Source organism: Calidris pugnax, unplaced genomic scaffold, assembly GCF_001431845.1.
Source record: "Calidris pugnax isolate Ruff unplaced genomic scaffold, ASM143184v1 scaffold225, whole genome shotgun sequence".
In the NCBI taxonomy this organism is placed as follows: Eukaryota; Metazoa; Chordata; class Aves; order Charadriiformes; family Scolopacidae; genus Calidris; species Calidris pugnax.
The window spans coordinates 2,225,866-2,252,530 of NW_015091072.1; the positions used below are offsets into that span (position 1 = coordinate 2,225,866).

General features: G+C 41.0%; 1 protein-coding gene across 6 annotated transcripts in view; it reads left to right on the forward strand.

Annotated features, from left to right (window-relative positions):
* The first annotated feature begins 1,048 nt into the window (after nucleotides 1-1,048).
* Nucleotides 1,049-26,665, forward strand: part of SPICE1 (spindle and centriole associated protein 1) — a 28,439-nt gene continuing 2,822 nt past the window's right edge. For 2 of the 6 annotated variants that reach the window (XR_001413690.1, XM_014957285.1), the window contains exons 1-14: nucleotides 1,049-1,187; nucleotides 2,046-2,093; nucleotides 3,111-3,257; nucleotides 9,730-9,832; nucleotides 10,584-10,705; nucleotides 12,195-12,292; nucleotides 12,573-12,715; nucleotides 12,950-13,090; nucleotides 13,887-14,152; nucleotides 18,128-18,259; nucleotides 18,915-19,062; nucleotides 21,910-22,134; nucleotides 24,153-24,547; nucleotides 25,510-25,681. Coding sequence is in view for 1 of the 6 variants with exons in the window: in XM_014957285.1 (XP_014812771.1) it covers nucleotides 1,104-1,187; nucleotides 2,046-2,093; nucleotides 3,111-3,257; nucleotides 9,730-9,832; nucleotides 10,584-10,705; nucleotides 12,195-12,292; nucleotides 12,573-12,715; nucleotides 12,950-13,090; nucleotides 13,887-14,152; nucleotides 18,128-18,259; nucleotides 18,915-19,062; nucleotides 21,910-22,134; nucleotides 24,153-24,547; nucleotides 25,510-25,681 (2,224 nt within the window). In the remaining 5 variants the exon portion in view is untranslated. Of the gene's footprint in view, nucleotides 1,188-2,045; nucleotides 2,094-3,110; nucleotides 3,258-4,443; nucleotides 4,570-5,586; nucleotides 5,734-9,729; nucleotides 9,833-10,583; nucleotides 10,706-12,194; nucleotides 12,293-12,572; nucleotides 12,716-12,949; nucleotides 13,091-13,886; nucleotides 14,153-18,127; nucleotides 18,260-18,914; nucleotides 19,063-21,909; nucleotides 22,135-24,152; nucleotides 24,548-25,509; nucleotides 25,682-26,665 lie in introns of those variants that run through there. The other 4 variants (XR_001413691.1, XR_001413693.1, XR_001413692.1 and 1 more) reach the window with 4 other exon arrangements.

Genomic DNA, 26,665 nt, shown 5'->3' on the forward strand with positions numbered 1-26,665 from the left:
AGGCCAGAATTAGACTGATGAGGACCTTAAACACCAGAAAATCTTGGTGAAAGGGAATTTTTCTCCTTAAGCGAGGAAGGAGTTTTGAATGAAAGGCTGATAAACCCTGTGTCTTCACTTCCCACCTCCAACAGACAAAATATTAAGCTCACACTGTAATATAAAATGTTAACTCTAACCCTTCAATGCAATTTACATCTTGTCTCCACATATGTGATGGGGAAGTGGAGGATCTGTGGCATATTAGTGGGGCACGTCTGTAGGAAATATATTGGACTTGTGTGTAAGCTAAATGACTCATTTAAGAACAGCCAGTTGCTTTGTGGAAGGTGGAAATTCCTTGTGGGTAGGGAGGTACACCCTTCCTTGGTGGCACAGGTAATGAGATCCGTGTTAAAACACAGTCAAGGGCCACTCTTTAATTTGATGTCACCGTAATTTAATAGCTTGTGTGGCATTCTGCTCTTAATCACCCATAATAGGCTCTGAAACACATTTTCGCATGGGGAAATTTCCAAGGCTTCCCTCAGAGGGACATTGAGAAATGGCTTGGGAGGGTATTTGCAGCGAGGAGGGCTATTAATGACATGAGTGAGTGGAAAAATTAAGGTGAGAGGTGGAAGAGTGACATTCCTCATGTGGATTTTCCCTGTGGAGCACACAGACCCCCTTCCTCACAAAGCCGGAGCTGGCCAAGGCACTGTCCTACCTCGGGAAGGCTCTCTGCCCCCTTGAGGTGTCGCCCGGGGGCGGGCGGTGACAGAGAGGCCATCTCCTCACAGAAAAACCCAGGAGGAGGAGGGAGCCTCAGGCTCTGGCAACACCTACCCGCCTGGAGGCTCCGGCGGCGGGCACGGGGCGGCCGAACGAGGGGTTAACGGGGCGGAGGAGACTCTGAGAGTTCCCCCTCAGAGTCGCGGCAGCTCGTGAGGTGCCTCAAGGGCCGCGCGCGCGGGCCGGGGCGGGCCGTTAACCGCTGTAGGGCGGGGACAGGGGAAAAAAAACCGACGTTGCCTCCGTCTCCATGGCAACGGCGGGCGGGCGGGCGGAGGCGCGCGGGGCCCGCGGTACTGTTTCCGCCGTTCCCCTCTTCCCGGCCGGTCATGTCGCTGCTGCGCGGGCCGCGGCCCCGCGGCGCCGGCAGGAAGGGCCCCAGGAGGTCGGCGGTGGTTAAGCGGGACTGGGACGTGAGTGCTTCTACACACCCCCCACACCCCCCGCCCCCGAGCGCCGAGCTAGGCCGGGCCCTGGGCCTTGCTGCGGCCTCGGCGGGTCTTCCCGCATTTTGCGGGCCCCAGCGGCGGGGCTGCTTCTCCTTGTGACACCGCAGGTGGCCCTGTTACCGGCCGGGGAAGGGCTGCGGGCGTGCCGGCTGAGGGGAGCTTCTCGAGGTCACCGTCCTCCGTGGTGGTGGGGGGCTCACTTTCGGAGATAGATAGCGATAGGACAAGGGGCAACGGGCACTAGCTGGAACATAGGGAGTTCCATTCAAATATGAGAGAAAAACTTCTTTCCGGTGAGGGTGACAGAGCACTGGAACAGGCTGCCCAGAGAGGTTGTGGAGTCCCCTTCTCTGGAGATCTTTAGGACCTGCCTGGATGTAGACCTGAGTGATGTGCTCTGGGCAACCCTGCTTTGGCAGGGGAGTTGGACCAGATGATCTCTAGAGGCCCCTTCCAACTCCGACAATTCCGTGATTCTGTGATACCCAATTTGTGTGTGGATTTGGGTGGGGAGGGGGTGCTGTGGGGGAATTGGTGTGGATGTGACCCCTCTTGCTTCCTTGGTGCTGCCTGGGACTAGGCCTCCCCGCTGGCAGCCCACTCTGGGAGCTGAAGAGCAGCCACAGTCTCAATAGGGGTATTTTTGCTGATTGCCTACCTCGCTGAGGGTGGAATGCTTTACGATGCCATAAAAACGTACCATCATATAGTTTCATGCCTAATAAATTGTCATTTAGTGGGGATTTTTTTAATGAAATTTGGAAAAAATCCAGTTTGTCCTCAATTCTGGCTTTTGATGTGTTTTCTGATCCCTGTTTGCAGAGTACCGTCCATGATTTGACAGTCCACCGTGCAACTCCCGAGGATGTAGTAAGTTTAATATTCCTTAATGTTCCTTCTTTGTAGCAAGAAGATTTAGCTGGTTATCATTTGTGTTTTACATACTTACAGGGATGTTTTCTGCCAATGTTTAATCTCCGTTTTGAAGCTTCTGAAAATACTGGCTCTTTAGTGTTAGGCTCTGGCACTTGATGTTTTTTAGTTTTCTGTTTCCATTAGGAAGCAGTAGCCATAGTTTTTATTTCAGTAAAGTGTATACCATCATAAACACATAAATACATAAAAACTCAGTGGAGTAAAGTCTCATCTCCGCTGGAAGGACTGAAAGACATGCTTTATTTCAGGAATCTCTCTAATTCTGAGGATACTTTATTTTCATCTAAACAATTTAACATAATTTCTTTATAATGAATAACCTGTTCATTACAAAATACGTGAATTCCATTTCATTTTCCGTGGTAGCACTGATTACCAGGATGGAATAAGCAGTATGAGCTATTATTGCTTATAAATTTTGACAGATTAGTCAGGTCAGATGGGCCAAATAGCAGAGAGAGACTTGATTCTATAAATAGTTGGCTTGATAGCTTCCATGCACTTTAGCAAGCACCTCACACATTTAATTTGTATTTAAACTGAATGTATTTATATATAATTAATTGTTAGAAGAAGTGAGGGAATATCTCTGTTTATTGTGTTAAATGAGGAGAATGCATTATGCCTTTTTATGCGTATTATAGGTGGTAGTGTTTGGGTTTTTCCTCCCTTTACAGCTGAGAAAACTCTTACTGAGTCAGTGGTGTAGGGCAGATGAAAACTGTAAGACTTTCCTCATTCACCTTTGGAGCTGCTTTAACTTTGGCTGGTCTTGATGGCATTCTACACTTCTGGATGTTTGTGAGGATGTTGTTGATACTACCAGGAAGTTAACATAAATAGTATTCAGCCCATGAATGATAAAATCAAGAAGAGCTTGTTAGCATTACCCTGCAAATTTTGTGTTAGATTGTTCCTTTATTTTGAAACGTTCCTTTCTTGTTTACATAGCTGCGTCGCCATGAAATACACAAGTCAAAAAACAAAGCCGTGGCGCATCTGGAACTGCAAGAGAAAGCACTGAAAAGAAAATGGAAGAAGCAAAAACAACTCGCTGATGATTCCTTGGAGAAAAGGAAATTGACTCTGATGCGTGAGGTGAGAGCTAAATCTGCACGTTCGGCCTGCTGGAGATTGTTTGCAGCAGAAGTAGAAAACTGCTCTTGCACATAGGTCAACATTTGCTCCTCTTTTTGGATAGTTTGACCTCATATATGTGTACACTCTCCTTCCTCTGTGTTGCGTGCATGCAATGATTGGAATAGGCTGTTCTATATAAGCAGATCTATACAGCTGTGCGTTTGATCCTTGTTGCCTGGCTATGCCCTCTGTAATTCTGCAGGCCTCTTTGTGCCTGAACAGGAACTGTTTGCAGAGTTGAACTGTGTGTTGTGAAAAAGATGTGTGTTCTTATTGCTATCTTGCCTTCTCCTCCCTCTGTCTGGTATTTTTCCTTGATGGAAACATGAACATCTGTCTTTCTGGGAGGGACATCCTTATCTGCCATTGCTTATTTAAACAGAGAAAATGTGGAGTCATAGGGGCAGAAAGGGTGAGACAAGAAGTTGGTAAGGAAGAACTTGTCTGGAAGGAAAACTGATTTTGCGGGCCCCAGCGGCGGGGCTGCTTCTCCTTGTGACACCGCAGGTGGCCCTGTTACCGGCCGGGGAAGGGCTGCGGGCGTGCCGGCTGAGGGGAGCTTCTCGAGGTCACCGTCCTCCGTGGTGGTGGGGGGCTCACTTTCGGAGATAGATAGCGATAGGACAAGGGGCAACGGGCACTAGCTGGAACATAGGGAGTTCCATTCAAATATGAGAGAAAAACTTCTTTCCGGTGAGGGTGACAGAGCACTGGAACAGGCTGCCCAGAGAGGTTGTGGAGTCCCCTTCTCTGGAGATCTTTAGGACCTGCCTGGATGTAGACCTGAGTGATGTGCTCTGGGCAACCCTGCTTTGGCAGGGGAGTTGGACCAGATGATCTCTAGAGGCCCCTTCCAACTCCGACAATTCCGTGATTCTGTGATACCCAATTTGTGTGTGGATTTGGGTGGGGAGGGGGTGCTGTGGGGGAATTGGTGTGGATGTGACCCCTCTTGCTTCCTTGGTGCTGCCTGGGACTAGGCCTCCCCGCTGGCAGCCCACTCTGGGAGCTGAAGAGCAGCCACAGTCTCAATAGGGGTATTTTTGCTGATTGCCTACCTCGCTGAGGGTGGAATGCTTTACGATGCCATAAAAACGTACCATCATATAGTTTCATGCCTAATAAATTGTCATTTAGTGGGGATTTTTTTAATGAAATTTGGAAAAAATCCAGTTTGTCCTCAATTCTGGCTTTTGATGTGTTTTCTGATCCCTGTTTGCAGAGTACCGTCCATGATTTGACAGTCCACCGTGCAACTCCCGAGGATGTAGTAAGTTTAATATTCCTTAATGTTCCTTCTTTGTAGCAAGAAGATTTAGCTGGTTATCATTTGTGTTTTACATACTTACAGGGATGTTTTCTGCCAATGTTTAATCTCCGTTTTGAAGCTTCTGAAAATACTGGCTCTTTAGTGTTAGGCTCTGGCACTTGATGTTTTTTAGTTTTCTGTTTCCATTAGGAAGCAGTAGCCATAGTTTTTATTTCAGTAAAGTGTATACCATCATAAACACATAAATACATAAAAACTCAGTGGAGTAAAGTCTCATCTCCGCTGGAAGGACTGAAAGACATGCTTTATTTCAGGAATCTCTCTAATTCTGAGGATACTTTATTTTCATCTAAACAATTTAACATAATTTCTTTATAATGAATAACCTGTTCATTACAAAATACGTGAATTCCATTTCATTTTCCGTGGTAGCACTGATTACCAGGATGGAATAAGCAGTATGAGCTATTATTGCTTATAAATTTTGACAGATTAGTCAGGTCAGATGGGCCAAATAGCAGAGAGAGACTTGATTCTATAAATAGTTGGCTTGATAGCTTCCATGCACTTTAGCAAGCACCTCACACATTTAATTTGTATTTAAACTGAATGTATTTATATATAATTAATTGTTAGAAGAAGTGAGGGAATATCTCTGTTTATTGTGTTAAATGAGGAGAATGCATTATGCCTTTTTATGCGTATTATAGGTGGTAGTGTTTGGGTTTTTCCTCCCTTTACAGCTGAGAAAACTCTTACTGAGTCAGTGGTGTAGGGCAGATGAAAACTGTAAGACTTTCCTCATTCACCTTTGGAGCTGCTTTAACTTTGGCTGGTCTTGATGGCATTCTACACTTCTGGATGTTTGTGAGGATGTTGTTGATACTACCAGGAAGTTAACATAAATAGTATTCAGCCCATGAATGATAAAATCAAGAAGAGCTTGTTAGCATTACCCTGCAAATTTTGTGTTAGATTGTTCCTTTATTTTGAAACGTTCCTTTCTTGTTTACATAGCTGCGTCGCCATGAAATACACAAGTCAAAAAACAAAGCCGTGGCGCATCTGGAACTGCAAGAGAAAGCACTGAAAAGAAAATGGAAGAAGCAAAAACAACTCGCTGATGATTCCTTGGAGAAAAGGAAATTGACTCTGATGCGTGAGGTGAGAGCTAAATCTGCACGTTCGGCCTGCTGGAGATTGTTTGCAGCAGAAGTAGAAAACTGCTCTTGCACATAGGTCAACATTTGCTCCTCTTTTTGGATAGTTTGACCTCATATATGTGTACACTCTCCTTCCTCTGTGTTGCATGCATGCAATGATTGGAATAGGCTGTTCTATATAAGCAGATCTATACAGCTGTGCGTTTGATCCTTGTTGCCTGGCTATGCCCTCTGTAATTCTGCAGGCCTCTTTGTGCCTGAACAGGAACTGTTTGCAGAGTTGAACTGTGTGTTGTGAAAAAGATGTGTGTTCTTATTGCTATCTTGCCTTCTCCTCCCTCTGTCTGGTATTTTTCCTTGATGGAAACATGAACATCTGTCTTTCTGGGAGGGACATCCTTATCTGCCATTGCTTATTTAAACAGAGAAAATGTGGAGTCATAGGGGCAGAAAGGGTGAGACAAGAAGTTGGTAAGGAAGAACTTGTCTGGAAGGAAAACTGACACAGCAAAGGTTGAGGAGCTACAGCTGCTAGCAGAAGAGCTTGTCATCTCGGGATTGAACAGCTTGTTCTCTAGGCATTCTGAAGCACTCTGTCTGAAAATACATTGTTTAATTTGCTTTTGAATGTTGAGCTGTAGCAGCAAACCCTAATCTTAGATAACACAGACAGGAGCTGTCACTGTGAAAAGGGATTTCAGTGGTAGACAGCCTTTTATTTCACATGGCAGGGGACTCCTTGCCATATGTTATGAAAACTAGTCTCAAAACATAAGTCATTAGCTTTCAGACCTCATCAGCCTTTGAACAAACTGAGAATTGTTCTTGTTGGTAAAGAATGATAAACAATGTACACCTAGCAGCTAAAATGAACACAATTTAGTAATGTAAATGTGCAGTGGATTAACCATCACAGACCTCTTCTCTCTTTCATTTTTTGTGAATTTTCAAAAGTCTTTTTGTGATCTCTGAGAACATTCAAGCATAGTCAGAAACTAATGAATGTACCTGGAATTGAAGATCACCTTGTAGTTTCCTATTTGACACCTGTTTCTCTGCAGTCAGAGTAGAATTTTTGTGTTAAGGATATTGTGCTAAGCAAGCATGATTTCAACCATTGTTACTTTCGTACTTTTCTGCCAAGTGCATTTTAGTATAGTATTAAAAAAAGCTGTGGACTTTAAAAAATTTCCCTAATGTAAGAGCAGACTAGTTTCAATAAGACTTCCAAAATATGTATCACAAAGGTAGATCAGACTACTCACTCTAAGATGTGGCTGGACTGCCTGTTGTGTGACTTTCCTATTTTGCAGCTGTGAAACTCATGGTTAGGAAATGGTGTTCTGTATTTGTTGCCATTTCTAATGATAATGCACAAATTTCGATTCCTCCTGAGTGGCTTTCTCCTTCATATTTAAGAGAGGACTTTATTCAACATACTCCTTGTCTACTTATGAATCACAGAAAAGATGCTTCCAGACAGGAAGACAAAAGGAGATGATGCCAGGAGAAGATGGAACCCATCTGGCTGTTGCCGTTTGAAACACTGGTGTCTTCTTGTGTGTAGAGAAAAATGAAATAGATGGAGGAGAGTCACTATTTTCACCTGTCCCTACCTTAAATCGTGTTAATTGCTAGGTCTTATTGTTCAGAGTATCTGGGGGGACTGTTCAGCCTGTGTCTCCCAGTAGAGCACAACCACTGTGGATTGTCTCCTTGACTGTTATCTTGCTAATCTGTTTTCCTTTAGTGCTGTGAGTGTAGCTTCCTGAGCACCTTGAATCTTTATCAGCTGCAAAAGACTCAGAGACAAAAACTAGGATGCTGCTGCTACTAGTGTGTTTTTGTAGGTTGAAGAGAAAGAAAGCAAAAGTTATAAAATGGATAAGCAAAATTTTAATATTTTGGGGGCTTGTCTGCTTAAAAATCTGAATGAAAAAAAGTACAAGTTCATCTCTGTAACTGTGGATTGTGAATGTGTAGGTATCACTCTGATTGGTGCCATAACAACTTACTTTAAAAATAACTTTAGCGTATTGTACCAAAGTGTGGGTGATGAATAGATTATCATAGTGGGGAGATTTTAGCATTAATCCAGTCTAATTATCTTTAATAATAATTTGAAACAGGAGGGAGGATGAATTTTAATGAAATTCATAGGTGATACTAAACTGGGACGAAGTACAGCATTCAGTGAATTCGTCAAGGGCATGTAAATGGGCCTACGGGCATTAGAAGCTGATACCACTTTGTTTTCTGCTGTTCACAACCAAATGTGAGCTACTCCACCTTGGGAGCAATGTTCTAAAAATGTTCATAACATGTTCAGCAGGAGGAACCTGCTGATGCTGAAAGAGAGGGTGAAAACAAATTAATCAGGATATTTTTTGTATGATTAAACACATCACTTTAGTTTTAATTGCTGCAGGGAAAGGAATTATGGTTTGGGACGAGTAAATTTTTTTTCCATCTTATTTTTTTTCCCCCCTTTTTTTTTCTGCAGATCTGACATAACTTTGTCTAAAAGCCTCCTGCTTGTTTTGACATCAGATGGCTAAATGGAAAGACTCGATAGTATTGGGTGTGAAAGCTGAATGGTGATTTGGAAAAGTAAATATGTGAGATGATTGAAAGATGAATATTCACTGATTTGCTAAATTGGTTATATGAGGAGAAGTATAATATACTGCAGTGTAATTCTGGCTCAAAAAACTAGAAAGACATGGAAACTAGGTATATGGAGGAACTTCTTGGCATAACAAAGCATAGGAAAATAGAGGGTGTTGGGAGAAACAGCTGAAATGCCTCTGCCTAGATTTTTTTGAATGAGGCTGAGTATAAACCAGCAAACTTATCAATGAACACTGAAAGAGGATATGTGGAGGTAACGGCATATAACTGAAACTGCTGCAAACCAGTTCCTCTTGTGATTCCTGGGTGAGCAAAAATTGTCACTCAGTTCTTAAATTTTGAGTGGGAGGGCATACATGAGCCTGTCTTTTCTGTGGGATCTTCTAAAGTACTTGCAGTCTCTCTGGTGAAATTTGATTAACTGTGATGGTGTGGAGGTCAGTTAAATATCTGTTTTCTTCTCAGGTGTTTAAGATATAACTACCTTCTTCCCAAGTTATGGGATATAATTTTAGTTCACTGCTTCTAGCTTTGTGAATGAAACCATGAGTCTGTGAGGAGTTTCGAATTGCCTTCTGGCCATGAAGCCATGTCCCCCGTCAACTCCATTCGGCTCGCAGTGGCTGAATGCCTCTTGCTTTGTACTCCAACACCTCCATCCTTAGGAGACAGCTGTTGTGCCAGTGATGGACTTCAAATACTGAGGGAGATCTTGAATACAGAAGCTGTGCCTTGTGAGAAATGTGTGGAAATTCCCAAAACATCTTCTGATGCCAGATGTAGTCAGCTGTGTTTGCCTGTTGCAACCTTATGGCAGTAGGTGGATTAGTTTCTAGGCAGGATTTTCAATAGTCAAGGCTGAATGGAATAGGTCTGTCTGAATTGGTTTGGATCTAATCAAATAGTGCAACTTGTGGGTGTCTGTCAGATGTAAGTAAGTGTTCTTTGACTCAACAGCTTTGAGATCTAATGATTTGAGGATGCATATGGATTTACTTTTTTTAATTGCCAGATCTGGCATTGTTTTGATGAGTGTGTCGTAAACACCCAGCTTTTTCTTTGTGTCAGGCTGGGAGGAGAAGAAGGGAGTGAGAGGACTGACTCTACAGAGAAAGAGTCAGTGCTGATGGAGGGCCCAGAAGTAATACCTGTTTAACTGTTCAGAAAAACAAGGTCAATTCTGGTCACTTAGATCAGAAAACAATACTTCATTCTATCTCAATTAGGATCTAATTGCACAGTACCAACTTTGCAACAATTGTCTTGTCGGCTGTTCTCTTGCTGTTTAGAAGAATACAAAAAAAAAAACCAAAGGAAAAATTGGTCTGCCAAGTATGAAATATTTCCTTATATGCTATACTTTCAGATTCTGTCTGATCAGTACCATTTGCAAGATGTATTGGAACGATCTGGTCAGGTTATGGCTGTGGCAAAAGACTCGTTTGGGGGTGCTCCTCGCACGCGAACAGGTAGACCGGCTTCTTTGTATGTGGTAGTACCTTTAAGGTTATGTCCTTGCTCTTCATAAATAGTTTTGCTTTCCAAAGTGTTCTTCTTAACTGTTTTCATCTAACGTGGTATGATTCAGCCTGTTCACATCAGATGAAACATAGATGAGGGTAACACCTCCCTTGACGGGGAAAGCGAGCCATGGCGGTTATTCTACTGTACCAGTCCACCGGGGAATTTTGGATCACCTACTGTGAAACACCTCGTGCTCACCATTTCCATAGGCTCCTGGCCTACACAGAGCACCAGTTCAAGCCACTTTAGTAGTTCTGATTCTTATTGCTGTATGGGTTGACTGCTTGCTTTTGAATATTGTTGATTTATCAGCAATTCATGAACAAGGCTTTTGCTTTTCTTATCCTGGTTTGTGGGTCTTTACCCTACTGAAGGACAGGATTGGCTTTGCATGTGAAATCTTAGGCTAAGGTTCTTTTCTCCATAGGTTGCTGTTCTCTTTTGCTTATAAGGACTGTTTCATCCTACATGCTTCTTCTGCACCAGTGTATTTACACAGATGAAAAGGACAAGAGCCTGGCACGTGTCCGAATGTGTTAAGATAACTCTATGGTTTTCCTGTGGGAGTTGTTTAAAGGGAGATACACCCCTGTCACCCTTTTTGTGCAAAGTACAAGAACTTGTTGGGTTTTGCTACAAAGTCATTTTGCACACCAAGTCCTCTGTGTTCTTCCCTGTTTTGTCTGATTCCTCTAGGTTTCCCTAATGTAACAATGGCTCCTAACTGTGACCTAGAATCAGCTCAAGGGCCCATTGTACAAAAATGTGATCCTCCCGCTCAGCTTTCCATCCTTAGTGAATCTGTCATGAATTCCCAGGTAACGTATGTTCTGTCCCATGCATGTCCTGTGGCTTATTTTGTCTGCACGAAATAAGAATATTCAAAGGTAGAGTTCCAAGCAGACCTAAACCTGTCCTTTGTGTATTGTATACCATGTTGATAACATATGTAGAAAATAGCATGAAATGGAGGTGAGTTTGTTTTGTGAGACTCTGGGAATCATGTTTGTGTTTGGGTTTTTTTTGAACTTTTGAATATGAGAAGCAAACATGTCTCATAGGGAAGCTCTCTTATATTAGCATACTCTCCCTTTTAAATTCTGGAATTTTCAGCAAGAGAATGAAGTAATTACAGACTAAAAACCAATTATTGTGTCACTTAACTAATTGCTAGGTGTCGTAGTACACCTCTGATTTTCTAATTGTGTCTGCATAAATGGGGATATAACCAGTTGGGCTCCAATTTGTTTCTGGTAACACGTACATAAACGCACCCTAGTTAACTCCACAGCCTTGGTTAGTCCTACAAGTTTAACTTTTAATATTTCATATTCTTTTACAATTATTTATATTATTTAAAAATTGTTTAAATTTGTTTAAAATTTCGTTTAGATTTTGCCTTTGTGTTCTGTCTTTTCATAACGTGAGTGGTACCAGGAATGCTCACTGTGGTTTGAGCGCAAATATCTGCAATTTGCGTTGTAGTACTGCTCTCTCATGTATTTCAATGTGGTATTTATTTTGTTTTGTTTTTTTTTTAATATGAAAAGTTAACTGTAGCACCTTTATCGCTTGGCGCATGCTACAGGAGAGACATTTTTAAAAGAAATGCATACTGATAGTAGTCTGCTCAGCATCTGTGAGATTTTCTTTTCCTTATATGCATATGAAAATCATAGATAAAGGCTATCGGGTGAAACCTACCCAGAATCGCAGAAATCTGGTAGTTTGAGGAATCCTAATTCCAAATCTGATTGCTTAAGTTTTGCTTCGGATGTGGTACATAGGATTGTATATGTAAGGTTGTATTTTGTTCTGGTTGCACTTTACACATAGAATATAAATGCAGTTTTGCAGATTTTACTACAAGTTCTTTAATGTATAATGTCAAATGGCTGAAATTTTAGAAATGCTGTCATTTAGGTTGCTTTTTGCATCTTATCCCTGCTATATCTCTGTATTTTTTTTGGTACAGTCTTTAAAGCCTTTTTTACCCTCCAGTGTGTGTGGTCTTTTTTATTTAATATAAATCATGCAAATAGGGTATTGGATGTTGAATGAATCACTTTGTGTGTTACTTTCAGAGACAGTTGTTAGTATTTCTTAGGTAATAAAGACCCCCAAAACTCTTCCCACAGAGATGTGTGGTTTTCTTTCTTTTTTTTAAAAATTTTGTTTTGGAGGTAGAGACTGAAACATATTTTTGGTTTTCTTCTTGAAACAATGTCAGAAAATATAAATTTTTCCTAAAGACAAATTGAAATGGCTCTGAAGTCCCTTTTATTTTCTTTGTTGTCTCTCAAAAAGGGTCTTAATGAAGTGGAAGAGGAAGCATTACCAATCTATCAATCAGAAGATGGACACTATGACCCTCTGAATTTCAAAACCAACATCAATTCTGACAGGTCAATACAAATATATCCATTCAAGGTGATGGAGTTAAAGAGTGTTGCATGGGGATAGTTAAGTTATGAAGTTTCTGTTTCTTCTCCCCCTCCTCCTTTCCTGACCTCAGAATTCTAGGGAAACTCCTTGTTGTAATGTTCGGAGTGGTAATGGATGTGAGCAGGGAACTTACCTGAGAAGTTAGAGATATTTTAAAAAGCTTTTTCTAGACTGTAAAGATAATCTGGAATCATGTTATTATGGTATTACAATTCACTGTTGTGCTTGTTTTGAATGTAGACTACTTCGATTATTGAGAGAAGAAAATTCCCTGGCGAATTCTCCCTTGTGGGTTGAAAAGGATATGAGAAAAACTACCTTATCACAGGAAGCAAATGTGCCTTTGACTCCAACAACTGTTTCTCCATCATTGGATCAATCAGGTTGGATTTGCCAAATCACAGCTTCTTAAGGGTTTTTAAGCTGTTCAGAGGATCCTGTCTGGAATTCATTTTCTGGGTAGGGGTGAGACACAGACGTGCTAATTTGGCTCAGATGCATTTCCAGACTAAAAAAACAGCTCTTCTAATAAAATTGCTTTATAACATATTGCTATTAAGAACGTACCCAAAATATTTCACATGTGTACTTTTTGTTTTGTTTTGTGTTTAAATCAGCCCTCAATGCTACCAGTGTCGTCAAGAGACTCCATTCAAGGCTTCAGACTGAAGACAAAGAAGAGACTCTAGACTCCACTTACACTGTGAGACAAGTGCTGAACCCGAACTCAAGGAAACAAAAACAAATTGCAGCAAAAAGTTTAGTACTTTTAAAAATAACATTCCTCCCTTTCACCAGGGTCCTTAATATCATCAGAAAATGTAGGTTAAAAGGGATCTTCGGAAGTCATTGCAGGGCTAATTCCAACATTTGATTAGGCAGGGACCTTGTCCAGCTGTGTCTTGAGTATCTCTAAGGATGGACATTCCACAGCCCCTTGTGTAGTGTATTCTCCTTATTTTGCATGTTCATTGGCGAAGCAAAATCTGTAGGAGTCTGGGAACCATAAATATGGCCCTTTGATGCTACGTGTTATTTTGCTAGTCATGGAGTTCTCTCCTGGGCTTTCCTATTTCTGATGTAGTTTTCTATTCTATGCTGCAGTCCCTTGGTGCATTTCAGTCCCTGTATTCTACACACATTTGTATGTGGGGACTGACATCAGATACAAGCTGTAGCATGAAAAGATTGTTGTAAAAGAGTTGCTCACTAAGTATGAGATCCAAAAGCAGCCAATATTTTTGTCTGGCTGTTCACTGGCAAACTCTTTCCATGCTATTTACTGAGAAGGAGAAAAGTATAAACAGGTATCTGAGATAAAAGCACCAAACAATCATACTTGAGAAGTACTAATGTGGTGGCAGAAAATGTGTTTCTTAATGATCTGAAAATAACTGGCATGACTGGGGATGTTCTTTGATGGTCCATTTTAGCTCAGGGTGAGAGAGGGCCTCTCCTTTGATTTATTTCAATACAGAATGTAATTTCGTTGGAAGGTCAAAGCTTTCTATACAAGTTGAAATTCCAATGACTTTTTTTTTTCCCCTCCCTCAGTGAAAAGAAAACAAACTGCACAGAACTCTGCAAGACAGAGGAGAGATGATTCTCCAGCTAATGCAATCCCCATTGACCTTCAGAGGGCCAACGCATCCAGCCTAGATGTTCTCAACCGCATGATACATGAAGTGGAGCATGAACTGGAGGAATATGAGCGATGTACGGGTCGTGAGGTTCAAAAAAGTGAGAGAAGTGAAGGCCTCACTGGGTTTACCTTGTCACTGGTGAACGCTCTATGTCGTTTGATGCGCTACCTCAAAGAGGTGAGAAGACTTTGAATTGCTTCCGTAGAGTGAATGAAAAAGGATATAAAATTACTTCACAGATGTAAACTTTGGTCTTTCATGGCTCCCGGTCAGTTTACTTTGAAGTCTCATTATCATTGCTTATTATTTGGATTGTGTGCAATCAGGAGGTAAAAGTTTTAGTTTGCTAGAAACAGGTGTCCCTATGAAAAGGGAGGAGTTGACTGCAATGAAAGTCTCTCAGTGACTATTAGCAGGAAATACCAATTAAAATCGTTGTGATTTGTTATTTATATAAGTTCAGAGTTGTAACAGGGTGTTAACTACAGCCTTGTTTACGAATTGATTTTTTTCCTTTTCCTCCCAAAGGCAATGCTGTTGTCACTAGAACAGTGGACCCAAATCCCCAGTTTCCTTAGAGAGGTTCCTTAGCTCTCTTTTCTATCCGTAGCAGAAACTTCACATTAAGCAAGAATGACCTAAGGTGCTCAGTATAGCAGTGCGCAGCTGGGGATCAATGGTATTTCATAAAGAAGATTACCTGTAAGCCGTGTAGAACTCCTTTTTAAAACAGTAAAAGAGTAGTTTTAATTTCATCTGACCCAGAGCTACTCAAGGTGCAGCAGTGGCTCATAAATTCATTGGGCCTTTGTGAAATTTTTAACCAGATTATGGCAGTTCCTGCACTCTTAATAGATGCAGCAGAATATGTTAGCTAAATCCCAGTGCTCTATTTCATAGCAAAGGCAATAGATTCCTAATGAGTGTGGAGCTGTCCTATTTTGGTTCCTTTTCAGTGTGTGTAATAATTGGGAGGGGAAAAAAAAAAAAGCAAACCACATTATTTTAGAATTAGAATTATTTTTTTCTGACTTGTTGTATAACAGTTTATTCCTCTGTATTTAACTATATGGAAGAATTTACTTTTATTAAGACCTGACTCAGAAGCAAATGTTAAATAATCAGTTCAAGAGCGAAAAGCCAGTACCATCAGAAAATGAACTTCGGCTGAGGAGATCTTACATTTTAAAAGAAGTTAAGAATGCTTGTTCTCTGTTAAAAGTTGCAATACCAAAGCAGGGTATTAAATTTGGTTCTTTTGCAGTTATGTGGAAGGATCTTCTGGCCTTCCAATAGAATGTTTTCCATTTATTAGGAAAACATCATTTAATAGTATCAAATTCATATTATAAACATAATTGCACTTATAACCCTATTTATGTTGTCTTTAATTTGTGTTCCACAGAAATGAGTTGTTCTTGACCCTCAGGCTTCCTCCAAAACTAGTCCAGATTTTCTTTGTCTTTTTTTTTTCTTTCTCCGTTGCTACTTTTCTCTTTATGAATGTAACATTCAATGTATCCTAAGAGCTTTTATCCTTTCAGACAGAAGGCCAAGGAGTCTGAGTCTTTAAGGATGCTACTTATTTTCAAAGATGTATGCTGACTCTTACTTGTATTCTCAATTTTTACTGAGCACCTCTATGATGTTGTTTCTACTTTAATAGATGTGTTCCTGCCTTCCTTCCAGGAGTTCATTGTTGCTTGAAGAGCTGTCTGCAACTTTTTTTTAGATTTACCACCTAAATTCAAGAGTAGAAATCTGCAGAAGTTGCTCAAGCTACAAAATGTGGTTAGTCATATTCAGATTTGCTTGAGATAGATGGTGTGCATCCATAATCTTCACTGATTTTTCCCTTTATGATGGAGCTTTGGTTACAATTTGAATTTGAGATTTCACTGGGAAGAAGCACAGCTTGTCTGAGTATTTCTAAAACCTGGTCCCTGTGATGCTAGGAATAAATCAAGTGCTCCTGTGCACCATCTGTCTTGCCTAGCCAGGAGAGTTAGCAAAGTTCCAATGCCTGAATTATAGCTGCCAAAGCGTTTCAAGAAAGTGACTTTGCAGCAGGTATTTAAAAAGCCTCTGACTTCACATAAATAACCAGTCTTCAAGAGTTTTTGAAGATTGTAGAAAGATTTCCTTCCTCTTCTGGGAAGAAAATAATATTTTCCAGCTTTGCTGCAGAAAAGCTGAATGCAGAAGAATTACGATCAAGGGTGTTGCTTAATTCTCAAAGTTACACATAAAAAGTAGGAAGAGAAACTTAAATTACTGGATCTTTCATAAAAGTTATATTAATACAAGTGATTAAAAAACTAACTCCTACAAGAAGCAGCTAGTGAATATAAATGAGGGTAGAGAAAGGGGAAAGAGAAGCTTCTGAAATGTTTGCCAGACTGTACAAAATTCTTACAGGGAAGCAGATGAGTCTGATGTGATTCCTAAATGAATTTTAATGTCATCTGCCAAACGCTAGCATTATTTATTTTTTTTTCCCCATTCTACTAAGAAGGCTATTTCTTTGCCAGACTCACAGGACAAAAAGTAAGAGTATATGCATGCTACGTTAATCTGTGTTGCTATGTTCTCTGGCTCTGATTCTGCATATTCTGATGCAGTGTTAAAACAAATCTTACGATATTAGAGGTACACCTGGCAATGGGCTAGAATGAAGATACTTCTTTCAGGGTATACCAGGGTATACCAGACTCAGATCCTACCTGATGGTAGCAGTATACAGCTGGTAACCCTGATGCTCTCCCCATGCATAGCTGCTTGGAAGCTTTTCTTTCAAGACTAGGTTAACACTATGTAGGGTGAGTGGATACAATAGCTCATCCAGATGATCTAAGGGATCAATAGGCTTCATCACAGCTACCAGGGTTAAAGTTCTTATTTCGTGCTGTCTTTAGTTTCTAAAAAAATAGGACTGTCTACATTTTTTCCATTTTCTGGGCCAGTCTGCTTCACTTGGATCAATACAGAAAAGCTGTTTTGTTATTGGAAGAGAACCAGAAAATGGATGGCCTGTCTCTGATATACTTAAAGGAGGTATATCTTCCTGTCTTTTTGTCTAGTGACAGTATCTGGTTTTTATTTTCAAAGTTATTTATTTATTCATTCACCTCATGTGGCTGCAGAGCTGTTGTCTTTTAGCACTTCTTCCTTGGTGGTTTTTCCCTTCTGGTCTCAATGCTAACAGAAAATAATCTACGGTACATTATGGGGAGCTCACGCTCTAATTTTGTCTGTGTAACAGAAAAGAGCGTGCCAGTTGCTTTTCAGGATCTCTTGTGTTTTGGAGATGGGACTTAGTTCTCTTATTCAGGGATTCCTTTGAGTAAATGCAGGCAACCGTCTGGGGTAGGGCTCCATTTGCTCATTCTGATGTATTTATGTGACTTTGTAGCCTCCACTCTTTTAGCTACAATGGTCCAAAAAGTGGCAATTGTGTGTTCCATTTACCTGTTAAAGGTGGAAGGGACTCTTTTGTGTCTTGTACAGAAAATCTGCCTACTGCAGTGGTCTGTCTTAAAATAATAGCTTGATAATATCTTTTGAGAGCAACAGGTTCTACAGTGAGGTCTTTTGTCTCATGCTCAAGTAGATTACTTAACAAATAAACCATTTTGTCATCTGTAAAAAAAATAAACCCTCTAGAACTGTTTTTCTCTCTGAGGGAAAATATTAGAAAGCAACTCCTTTGTTTGGTCAAATTTTTGTTTTGGTCTTCTTAATGATCTACGGAATAAAGAATAGGCACAAGTAGCACAGGATACTGACAAGGATCAGCACACCTGATCACAGAGTAATCATTTGATTACTGCAGGAAGATTCAGTGACTTACAAAGCGGTACCCATGTGGAGGGCCAACACTTGTGTAATTACAGCCTGTGAAGTTGTAAAGGCAGAAGGACAAGGATGTATAGGATTCCCCACAGCGTTCTAGAGTAACAAAGTGGGAACAGTAAGCTCTCTGAGAGTTTGCAAGCCTTGAAGATTGGATTTTGTCATGAAAGTAATGAAGTCAATTCAGCAAAAGAGGGAAGAGCTGTTACAGTATGATGTGATACGGACCCATTCCTGTTTCCAAATGTGGATAAATCTGTATTGATTATAATAGGTTTTTAACTTTTTGTCCCTCTTTAGAGTGAAATGCAACTGCGTGAGAAAGAGGTGATAAGACAGCAGCATGAGGAGATGTTGAATGAACACAGAGAACTGATTGATGCTTTGACTGCAGAAATACTGCTAGTGAGGGAAGAAAACACTGCTATACAGGTACCGAGCCCCCATCCCTCTCAGAATGACTTGTTAGAATACTGAGTTGTGTTGCAAATGCGTGCTGAGATGCATTGTCATATGTTCAGGAGATTTTAACAATAAACAGAAAGAAAATGATAAAACTGAATGAGGAGTCTGAGAATAACGATAGCAGGCATGGAGGGGAAGGAATGTTTGGAAAATCAACATTTTATCTTCCTGTATGATTTTTAATTGTCAAGCCTGAGAAAATTCTAGTTCTATTACACTGAGTTTTACTTTATCAATCTAAAGGTTTAAGCACTGCCTCCACTCTTGTATATTGTTAACAGTACTGGATCAACAGAGCAGGCTAGATATAATACTACATTTTTCTTTTTTTCAGTTTGCAGTGGAAGTAGATTTGTTCAATCGTTACATTTGGGAATGAGGGGATGTGGGGTGATGAGTTAGGAAAAGGGGAAAACAAAGAATTTCTTTGAGGCGGGAGAGAAAATAAATAAGAAACATCAAGACACCAATATTTAATACCTCACTGGAATCCGACAAATTCATGCAGTAGTATTAAGAGGCCATATTTCTTCTCAGAGCTGCCTGTGGTATATAATCTAATTCCTGTTGCTAGAATACATGTTTTTGTATCTCTCTCTTTTCTTTTTCCTTCATCCTTTAGAATAAGCTCCAGCAATACATGACAGTAACAGATGAACAGCTGACCTCTCTCACACGAGCATTCAAAGACCTCCCTTTGGTAGAACCTAGAAGAGAACAAAGTCCAAACCATTTTGGAATTGCAAGCAGTGGTGCAGTGAATGGCCAAGGTGTGTGCATGCGCGTGTGAAGAATGAAATGGGAGTTGTGTCTAGTTTTTCCCTGTAGTGGAAAATCTGGTATTTAATAGATGTCTATTTGAATAAATACCTCTTACATGAGCATGAATCTTGCTTCTGGAAATTCGGATGTCCTGAGTTCTGCTATGAGCACATTGCTGCAGATTATTTTTTAACATATTATAGGTTGTATTCCACCCCCACTGGCATCCTTCTGTCTGGATGAGGACTTCAAGGCTAACCTTTTAGCCAAGTCCTGGGCTTGAGCTCTAATACCTGGAGTATTGTGTGCAGGTCTGGAGCCCTCAATATAAGAAGGACATGGACCTGATGGAGAGGGTCCAAAGGAGGGCCACAAGGATGATCAGGGGGATGGAGCACCTCTGCTCCGAGGACGGGCTGAGGGAGCTGGGGTTGTTCAGCCTGGAGAAGAGGAGGCTCCGGGGAGCCCTAATACCAGCCTTCCAGTACCTGAAGGGAGCCTACAGGAAGGCTGGGGAGAGCCTGTTTAGAAAGGCCTGTAGTGACAGGACGAGGGGCAATGGCTTCAAGCTGGAGGGGAACAGATTTAGACTGGAGATTAGGAGAGGGTTCTTCACTGTGAGGGTAGTGGAGCACTGGAACAGGTTGCCCAGGGAGGTGGTTGAGGCCCCTTCCCTGGAGATACTCAAGGAGAGGCTCGACGAGGCCCTGGGCAACCTGGTCTAGTTGGGGGTGTCCCTGCTGACTGCGGGGAGGTCGGACTAGATGACCTTTGGAGGTCCCTTCCGACCTGGGCAATTCTATGATTCTATGATTCTATGATACATAATGTATTATACCAAAAAAAAAAAAGAGGGGGAGACTGGAGGGAGTAGCCTTTAACCATTAAGATGACTTACAAAGTCATGTTTATTCTGAGGGTCCTAAAAAAACCCCAAACAAACCTCCTTCCTGAACTGAATCAGGTTCCCACCTCTCTGTTGCTGAGGCATCCTGGCAGTATGAGATGATTGCTTCTTCCATAAGACACTGGAGGTCGCTGCTGACCAGAGACAGCAGCTGCTGAGGGCTGCTGACTCACCAAGCAGAAGTGTTTCTTGATACTTGGGACTTCATATCAGAGGTGAATGACCACTTGAGTGATATATAACACAGAAGGAGGCTAAGTTAAGCCGGTAGCACTGATGGCCAAACTAACCAAACAGGATTCACTTTGTACTTTTTACATTCTTTCACCATGGAGCTTTCTTACAACTGTCTTCCCTGATTGGTTGCTTAAATGCATTGTTTTTGCTGTCAGAGTCAGTAACTCCTTTTGAATCCCCAAGATTCCTTGGAACGACGCGTATTCCCTAGTTAAATGTTGGTTTTGTGGGCGTTTTTGTGGGGATCTCGTGAAGAAGTCACATACCAGATCCCTTTTTTTGTGATTTACCCAGGCTTTATCAAAGCAAACAAAAAATCCCACCTCAAAATTATAAAACCTAAACAACCAGAAAAGCACTCCTCAAAAAAAACAACAAACCAAAACCCAAACAAACAACAAAAAAACTCACCCCAACCTTCCTATAGATTTCTGCAAAACTAGAATTTCCAAATCTTTTTTCCTTATTGGTCTCTCTTCTCAAGAAGAGGCATCCTCCTGAGGTGAAAGCGTCCTAAAGTTACAAAAATATTTCTTCCTGCTCCCCATTCTGAAGTAGACCTCTTGTACCCTGATGTCAAACCTTTGGAATCGTTAGTTTTAGCACAGAAACCATGTGTAAGTTAACACAGGACTTCTCTGGAGAGACAAGAGTGGCTGAGGGGCCATATGACAGTGGCAAATGGCATGTGAGGAGGATACTTTGGAAACAGAGTTCCGTACAGTGACACAGGGCAGGAAGATGTTACTCATTTCATACCACAGTCATTGAATAGTGGCTGGCAGGTTTTGAAGTTCAATCTGAGAACCTCAGTAGTATGAACCACAAGTGGTATTGTGTACGAACAGCCTCTTCTGGCTCTTTGCCTTTAAAGGGTGGTTTTTGTCTCATGCATTTTGAGATCAGGTATGTTCTGCTTAATTTTCCCCTAACTTCTCTTGGGAACAAATGTCCTGAGCAAAACTGTGAGGAGACAATTCAAAGATAGCACAGATGGAGCAGTAGATGTAAGCATATTGAAATAATGTGGTCTTGCAGCTAGCTACAACTTTGATTTCTTGCTATTCATTTTGTAGTTCAATATAGATGACAGTACAGACACAAGCTAGTTGTAGTTGAATACAGAAGAATAGCTTTTTTTTTTTATTTTACTGAAGAGATGTCTGATTTGAGTTAAGCCATAAAAAAGATCATCAGAGAGCTCAAAAAAGCTTTGAATTGTTTTCCACTCGACCATTGTTGCCATCAAATTATAATATAAATTCATTAGGACAAGTGTGTATGTCTGCGTTTCACAAGAGAATACTACCAAATGCAGCTCACTGAAATACCTATTCCTCACAAGTCTTATGTCTGTAAGTCTTGTGCATGTGCTACAGACAGATTTCTTACTGGTATTCTGAAAATGTGAGGCTGTGTATAACAGCTCTTCTTGCTCTTAAGGCCAGTGAAAATTTCTGTTATGCTTCACTGGAAGAGTTCTGTTCCTGGGGATCAGAAGGAAGTCAGCAGTGAGTGGGGAATATATTCTAGTCTGTCTTTTCAGATACTTGAACATAAGAGTTGGTATTGAGAATTTTCTGTATTGCAGAAAACTTTTTTTTTCCTTTTTTTTTTTTTTTTTAATTCTATCTCTGCATTGTCTCTTTCTTTAGAAAAAAATGATTTGAGCTATTTGGAAATTCTATCTCTGCTTTGTCTCTTCCTTTAGAAAAAAATGATTTGAGCTATTTGGAGCCTCGGGCTGATGCAGGCAACAGGGAAAGTATGCTGAAATTCCCACAGGAAGAACTTCCTTTCAAGTATCTCCAGAGGTCGGGTGCTTCAGGTAGTGCGGGACCTGGCAGAAGCTTGCCAGCTCACGTCTTCCAGCCAGCTGTGCTGTTGTCACCCCCCCGGCAGAAGAGCAGTAAGGAATTGTCTCCCCCCCAGAACGGTGAGATCTCTCTGGCTGTAGTAGACTAGAGAGTCTGTGTAGTGTGTTACAGTTTCAGTCTTGCACTACCTTTGGAGGTGCGTTTTCTGCTTACACACGTTGACCCTACAGCTGGAATATCCTACTTCTGCACCCAGATTTGCATTTCTTTTCTTGCTATGCCTGCTGCTGGATTTCCTTTAGACTTTCTGTCCCCTGCAGTTCTCCATCTACTTTCTGCAGTCCTGCCAGTGGCAATCCAGACCGACATTTTTGTTTTGTGCTGGTTTTGATTGTCGCTTCTGTATGATCTGCTGTAGCTCTTTGTCTAGACAATGACATACAGCACATCATCTCAGATCTTCATCTGCTGATGATGTAATCTAGCCTCCATCATCTTTAATGGTGGGACCACTGAAGACTGGAAATTCAATGCCCCTGCAGCCCATGCTGCAGACAAACCAGGATGTTTGGAGGCTGTGTACTCTTGCTTTGAACCAATCTTACCAGCAGAGGTTTTTCTAAAAGCTATGGGAGCAGGTTTCAATCGGGTTTAATTTAATACACAGGAAGTGGCTGAAGAAGTTTTGGGTGAAGTTATGTGGTGATGTATAACCAGATTAACTCAGTCTTCTGTCAGTATCCATAGGTTTCAGGAGCTCTGTAGGTCAGTAGCTCCATTCTAGTTGTTGGGAGGAAGAAGGTTCATTAGGACTGATTAGGGAAGGTGTTTCTTGTTTAAACTTAATGAAGTGAGCAGAAGAGAGGACCCTTTGTGACTCTCAAAATTAGTTGTTTCCTCCTCTAACTGTCATTGTAGTCACATCTTCCTGAATGTGCTAGGCCCCTGTAACCCTCTGTTGTTGAGAGATAATTACATCTATCGTTAGCTTGATGGCTGCTGGCAGGAAGTAGGGCACAGTAGTGGGGTTTTGTGCCTTCCCTCCTCCTTTCCCCCCCAAGCCCTTTCGGCTGTGTTGCTTTGTAAGTCTTTTCCAAGTCAGAAAAGTAACCCCAGAGTCCTTTTGATTTAAGGAGTTGGCAGGGCAATTGAAAGTTTATATGTAGTTCAAGCTTTTGGTCGTCACCTGTAATAAATCAGGAGGAATCCAACTACAGGTAGCTTTTCACAAAGAACATCATCTGGCTTCAGTTCCATTGAGAACTGTTGGATGTGGTCTGTCATTTGAAACAAAAATATAAAACTGTGTTCCTAGACTTCACTATAATTTAGCTGTGTGACAAATATATTGTTACGCTTTTAAGATGTTAAGGAAGATAAATGGTTCAACAGATGTTAAACTTCATGAACTTTTCTTTATGACAAAATATTCATAGAACGGATTTACGTGTAGATTTTTAAATGTAATCCTCTGCTCAAGAGGCAAAAGCTGAAGCTTGTGAGGAATGGGCTATTTGGTATATAAAGGATGGAAAATCTGAGTTTGATCACAAAGTCCAATTTGGACTTAACACATAGCAGTGTGTGGTGTGTTATCAGTTTGCTAATCATGACCACAAAAAATACCTAACTACTTTTGTTGGCCAGACTGCTTCCCCTTTCTTAGGAACTTGAGTAAATAGCTAGTTTCTTATGCCAAAAGTCTTCTATTATTTTGTTTTATTATTCTAAAAGTTTTGTTACCAACCCAGTATAAATACCAGAACTAAACCACAAACTTGCAGTTTATTGGGTAAAGTATCTGGGTTTTGGAGAATGGAGGACTAAGAAGTAGTGTTTGATCTACCAACTAAGAAATTTCAAAACAATTTATCTTCTCTCTGAGTTCTCTCTCAAGCTCTAATTAAAGCCACATAAATATAAGACTCTTTGCAACAGGAAATATTGAACCTGGTGAGTTCTTGCAGCAGAATTTTCCATAGAGTGATTTTGATCAGTAACAACACCATTAAGGCTAGATGTTTTAGTTCCAGTTCCTGCTTGATTATTATTAGCCTCATGCAGTATACTCATTGTTAGTTTCCTTGATGAGGATCACATGTCTCTTTCCTTACTGTCCTTTCTTTCTTGTTTGTAGGGTCTACAGCCATTTCTCAGTCTCCTGAAAACACTGAAATAGAACTGTGCAAGGAGAGGAGCTCACCTTCTTCCCTGAGAACACAAAGCTCAACTGAGGAAAACTGTCTCATCTCTCGAAGGCAACCAAGTCCTCCTGAAGACAAAGACTTGGAAAGTTCCCACAAGAAAATTAGTCTGTCTTGCCCAGGTGACACTAGGAAAACCAGCACAACTGAAGAGTTATTTCAAAACGGTGATCTGCTGGGACAGATAGCTGAGCTCACACGGCAGAACTCTCTCATTAAAGCTCAACTGAGCAAATTCAGAGGCTTCTCTGAAGACACAAGGGACTGCCTGCATCAGCCAGGTTCAATACCAAATGCAAATTCTAGTCCAGACTCTTCACAAGGACAGGTGAGAATTTTGTAGCTTTAGTAATATTAACAGCAAAAGCACTGCACTAACCCACAGATTCTTGTCAAGCTTGTAAAATACGTATTTAAATCCATGCCTGTGACCCAAAAGTTAATGAGATTAAAGTCGGTGCAAGTACATCTCTTGCAAATACTTGATTACAGTGTTTGCACTGGTTGGATCTGTCTTGTGCTGCTGTGTGGTGAAAATCCCAAAATCTTTGAGAAAGAGAGAACTTGAATGCTTTAGTTGACATAGAAAACCTTTTATCTGCAAGTAAGTAGCTATTCAGAGGCACCCCAGTGAGTGGAGTTCACATCACAGAAATTCCTAACCCCTGCCTTGCTACTGGCTTTGGTTTTGTTCCATCGCAGTGCCTGAATTACTGTTGAATTAAGGGTCCTAAAGATTTTAAATTGCCTCATGTAAGCGTAGGCTGAAAGTGGTGTTGCTTTGTATTATGTTATGTAACGTTTAGTCATTTAGTTGCACAAGATGATGTAAACTTTTTAAGTGTTGTTTTTGTGGAAACAATTACTGGACGGGGAGGAGTCGAAGTGGATGAAAACCTGGTTTGAAGATGAGTTCCAGGATTCTTCTGCTAGAAATCTGCTTTTGCTTCCCCACTATCCTGTATACGTGACTGACTGATTAAATATTTTCCTAATTATGGTTAATTGCTGGAAGGTTGGGGGGTTTCTTTTTTCTTTTTTTAAATTATACAAAAATAGCTGTTTTTTCCTGTTTCTAGGAAGATCAACTTAAAATATTGTTGTGTTTAGTCAATTGCAGGACAGTGAAGGGGACAAAATGAGATTTTTCACCGTAGTTGTTATATAATTACGTTTAATTTCAGATTGAAAACTAGATGCGTAGAAGGACTTGAAATATATTGCGTGCTCTCCCTGAAGGTGCAAATTGTGAGTTTTTAATTGTAAGTAATTATCCAATTTTCCGAGTAGACTCATCTTGTAGCCTCAAAGAGCTTGGAGGAAAGAATAGCAGAGCTGAACCGTCAGAGCACAGAAGCACGTGATAAACTGTTGCAGCTCATAGAGCAGCAGAAGTCAGTTGCTGCCAAAATGGTCCCTCCGATGGTATCTCCTGTTCTACCCCCATCCCTAACTCATACTGGTAAGTACCCAGCTTCAGGAGAAACAAAAACTAGTAAGACAATGTTTTTCCTCTTTTGGGAGTTCTCTGTCCTTATCTGATTGGATCAGCGGTTGTAGTCAGCAGTACAGTTGTTGTTAATGACTGTGTGGTGCAAACACTCCTTACTTCAGAGAGCTGAAAATGTATCAGCTAAACTTCTCCTGAAGTTAGTTTCTTAATAATTAGTCTGCTGCAAATATCATGCTTCTTGGTAAAGCTCTTCTTTGCTTTGTCCTTGTCTGCAGAACAGTTCTGCTACATAGTCACTGGTGGGCAGAGCTAGCCTTTCTGCTGGAGAATCTTTTAATAAAAGGACTGAGTGTTTACATCAGGCTTCTAGAAATCACAGCAGAGTGGTTGTCCAGTTCTTAACTACACTTTAGTTTTTGGTCTTTTGGGTGCTCTTGCCATCAGACTACCTCACTGAGTTACTGCCAGTGCTAAGAGAAGGAAGTAACTGAAGCTTCCAGTCATCTGAAGATAAATTAGCGAAGGGAATATTCTTGCTGATTCAAGATTCATAGATTAGCTGCCATGTGTATCTATAAACAAAAATACTCTACAGCAGGTGAGGGTTGCCTTATCTTTTCATGAGCTGCTATGTGTATCTATAAACAAAAATACTCTGCAGCAGGTGAGGGTTGCCTTATCTTTTCATGGAGTTCCTGCGGTTACAAGCAGAACTGCCTGTGAGCACATACATATGCTCTGTCCATACCCACCCTTTGCCCCCCTTCCTAAACCACAGAGGGTGTATAAAGGGAAGGACTTGAGGGGGAGAGGAAGGACAGGGAGGAGAGACTGCATATGTGTGTGCGTATGCGTGCAGGTGCGTATGCAATGACTCATGCGTGGGGATCATAACACTTTTGTGGCTGCTGTAACATAAATTCAGCATGAAAGGTAAAATCTTAAAGGAACAAAGTAGAGAAATCAGAAGTCTCAAACTCTCTGACTGCCAAA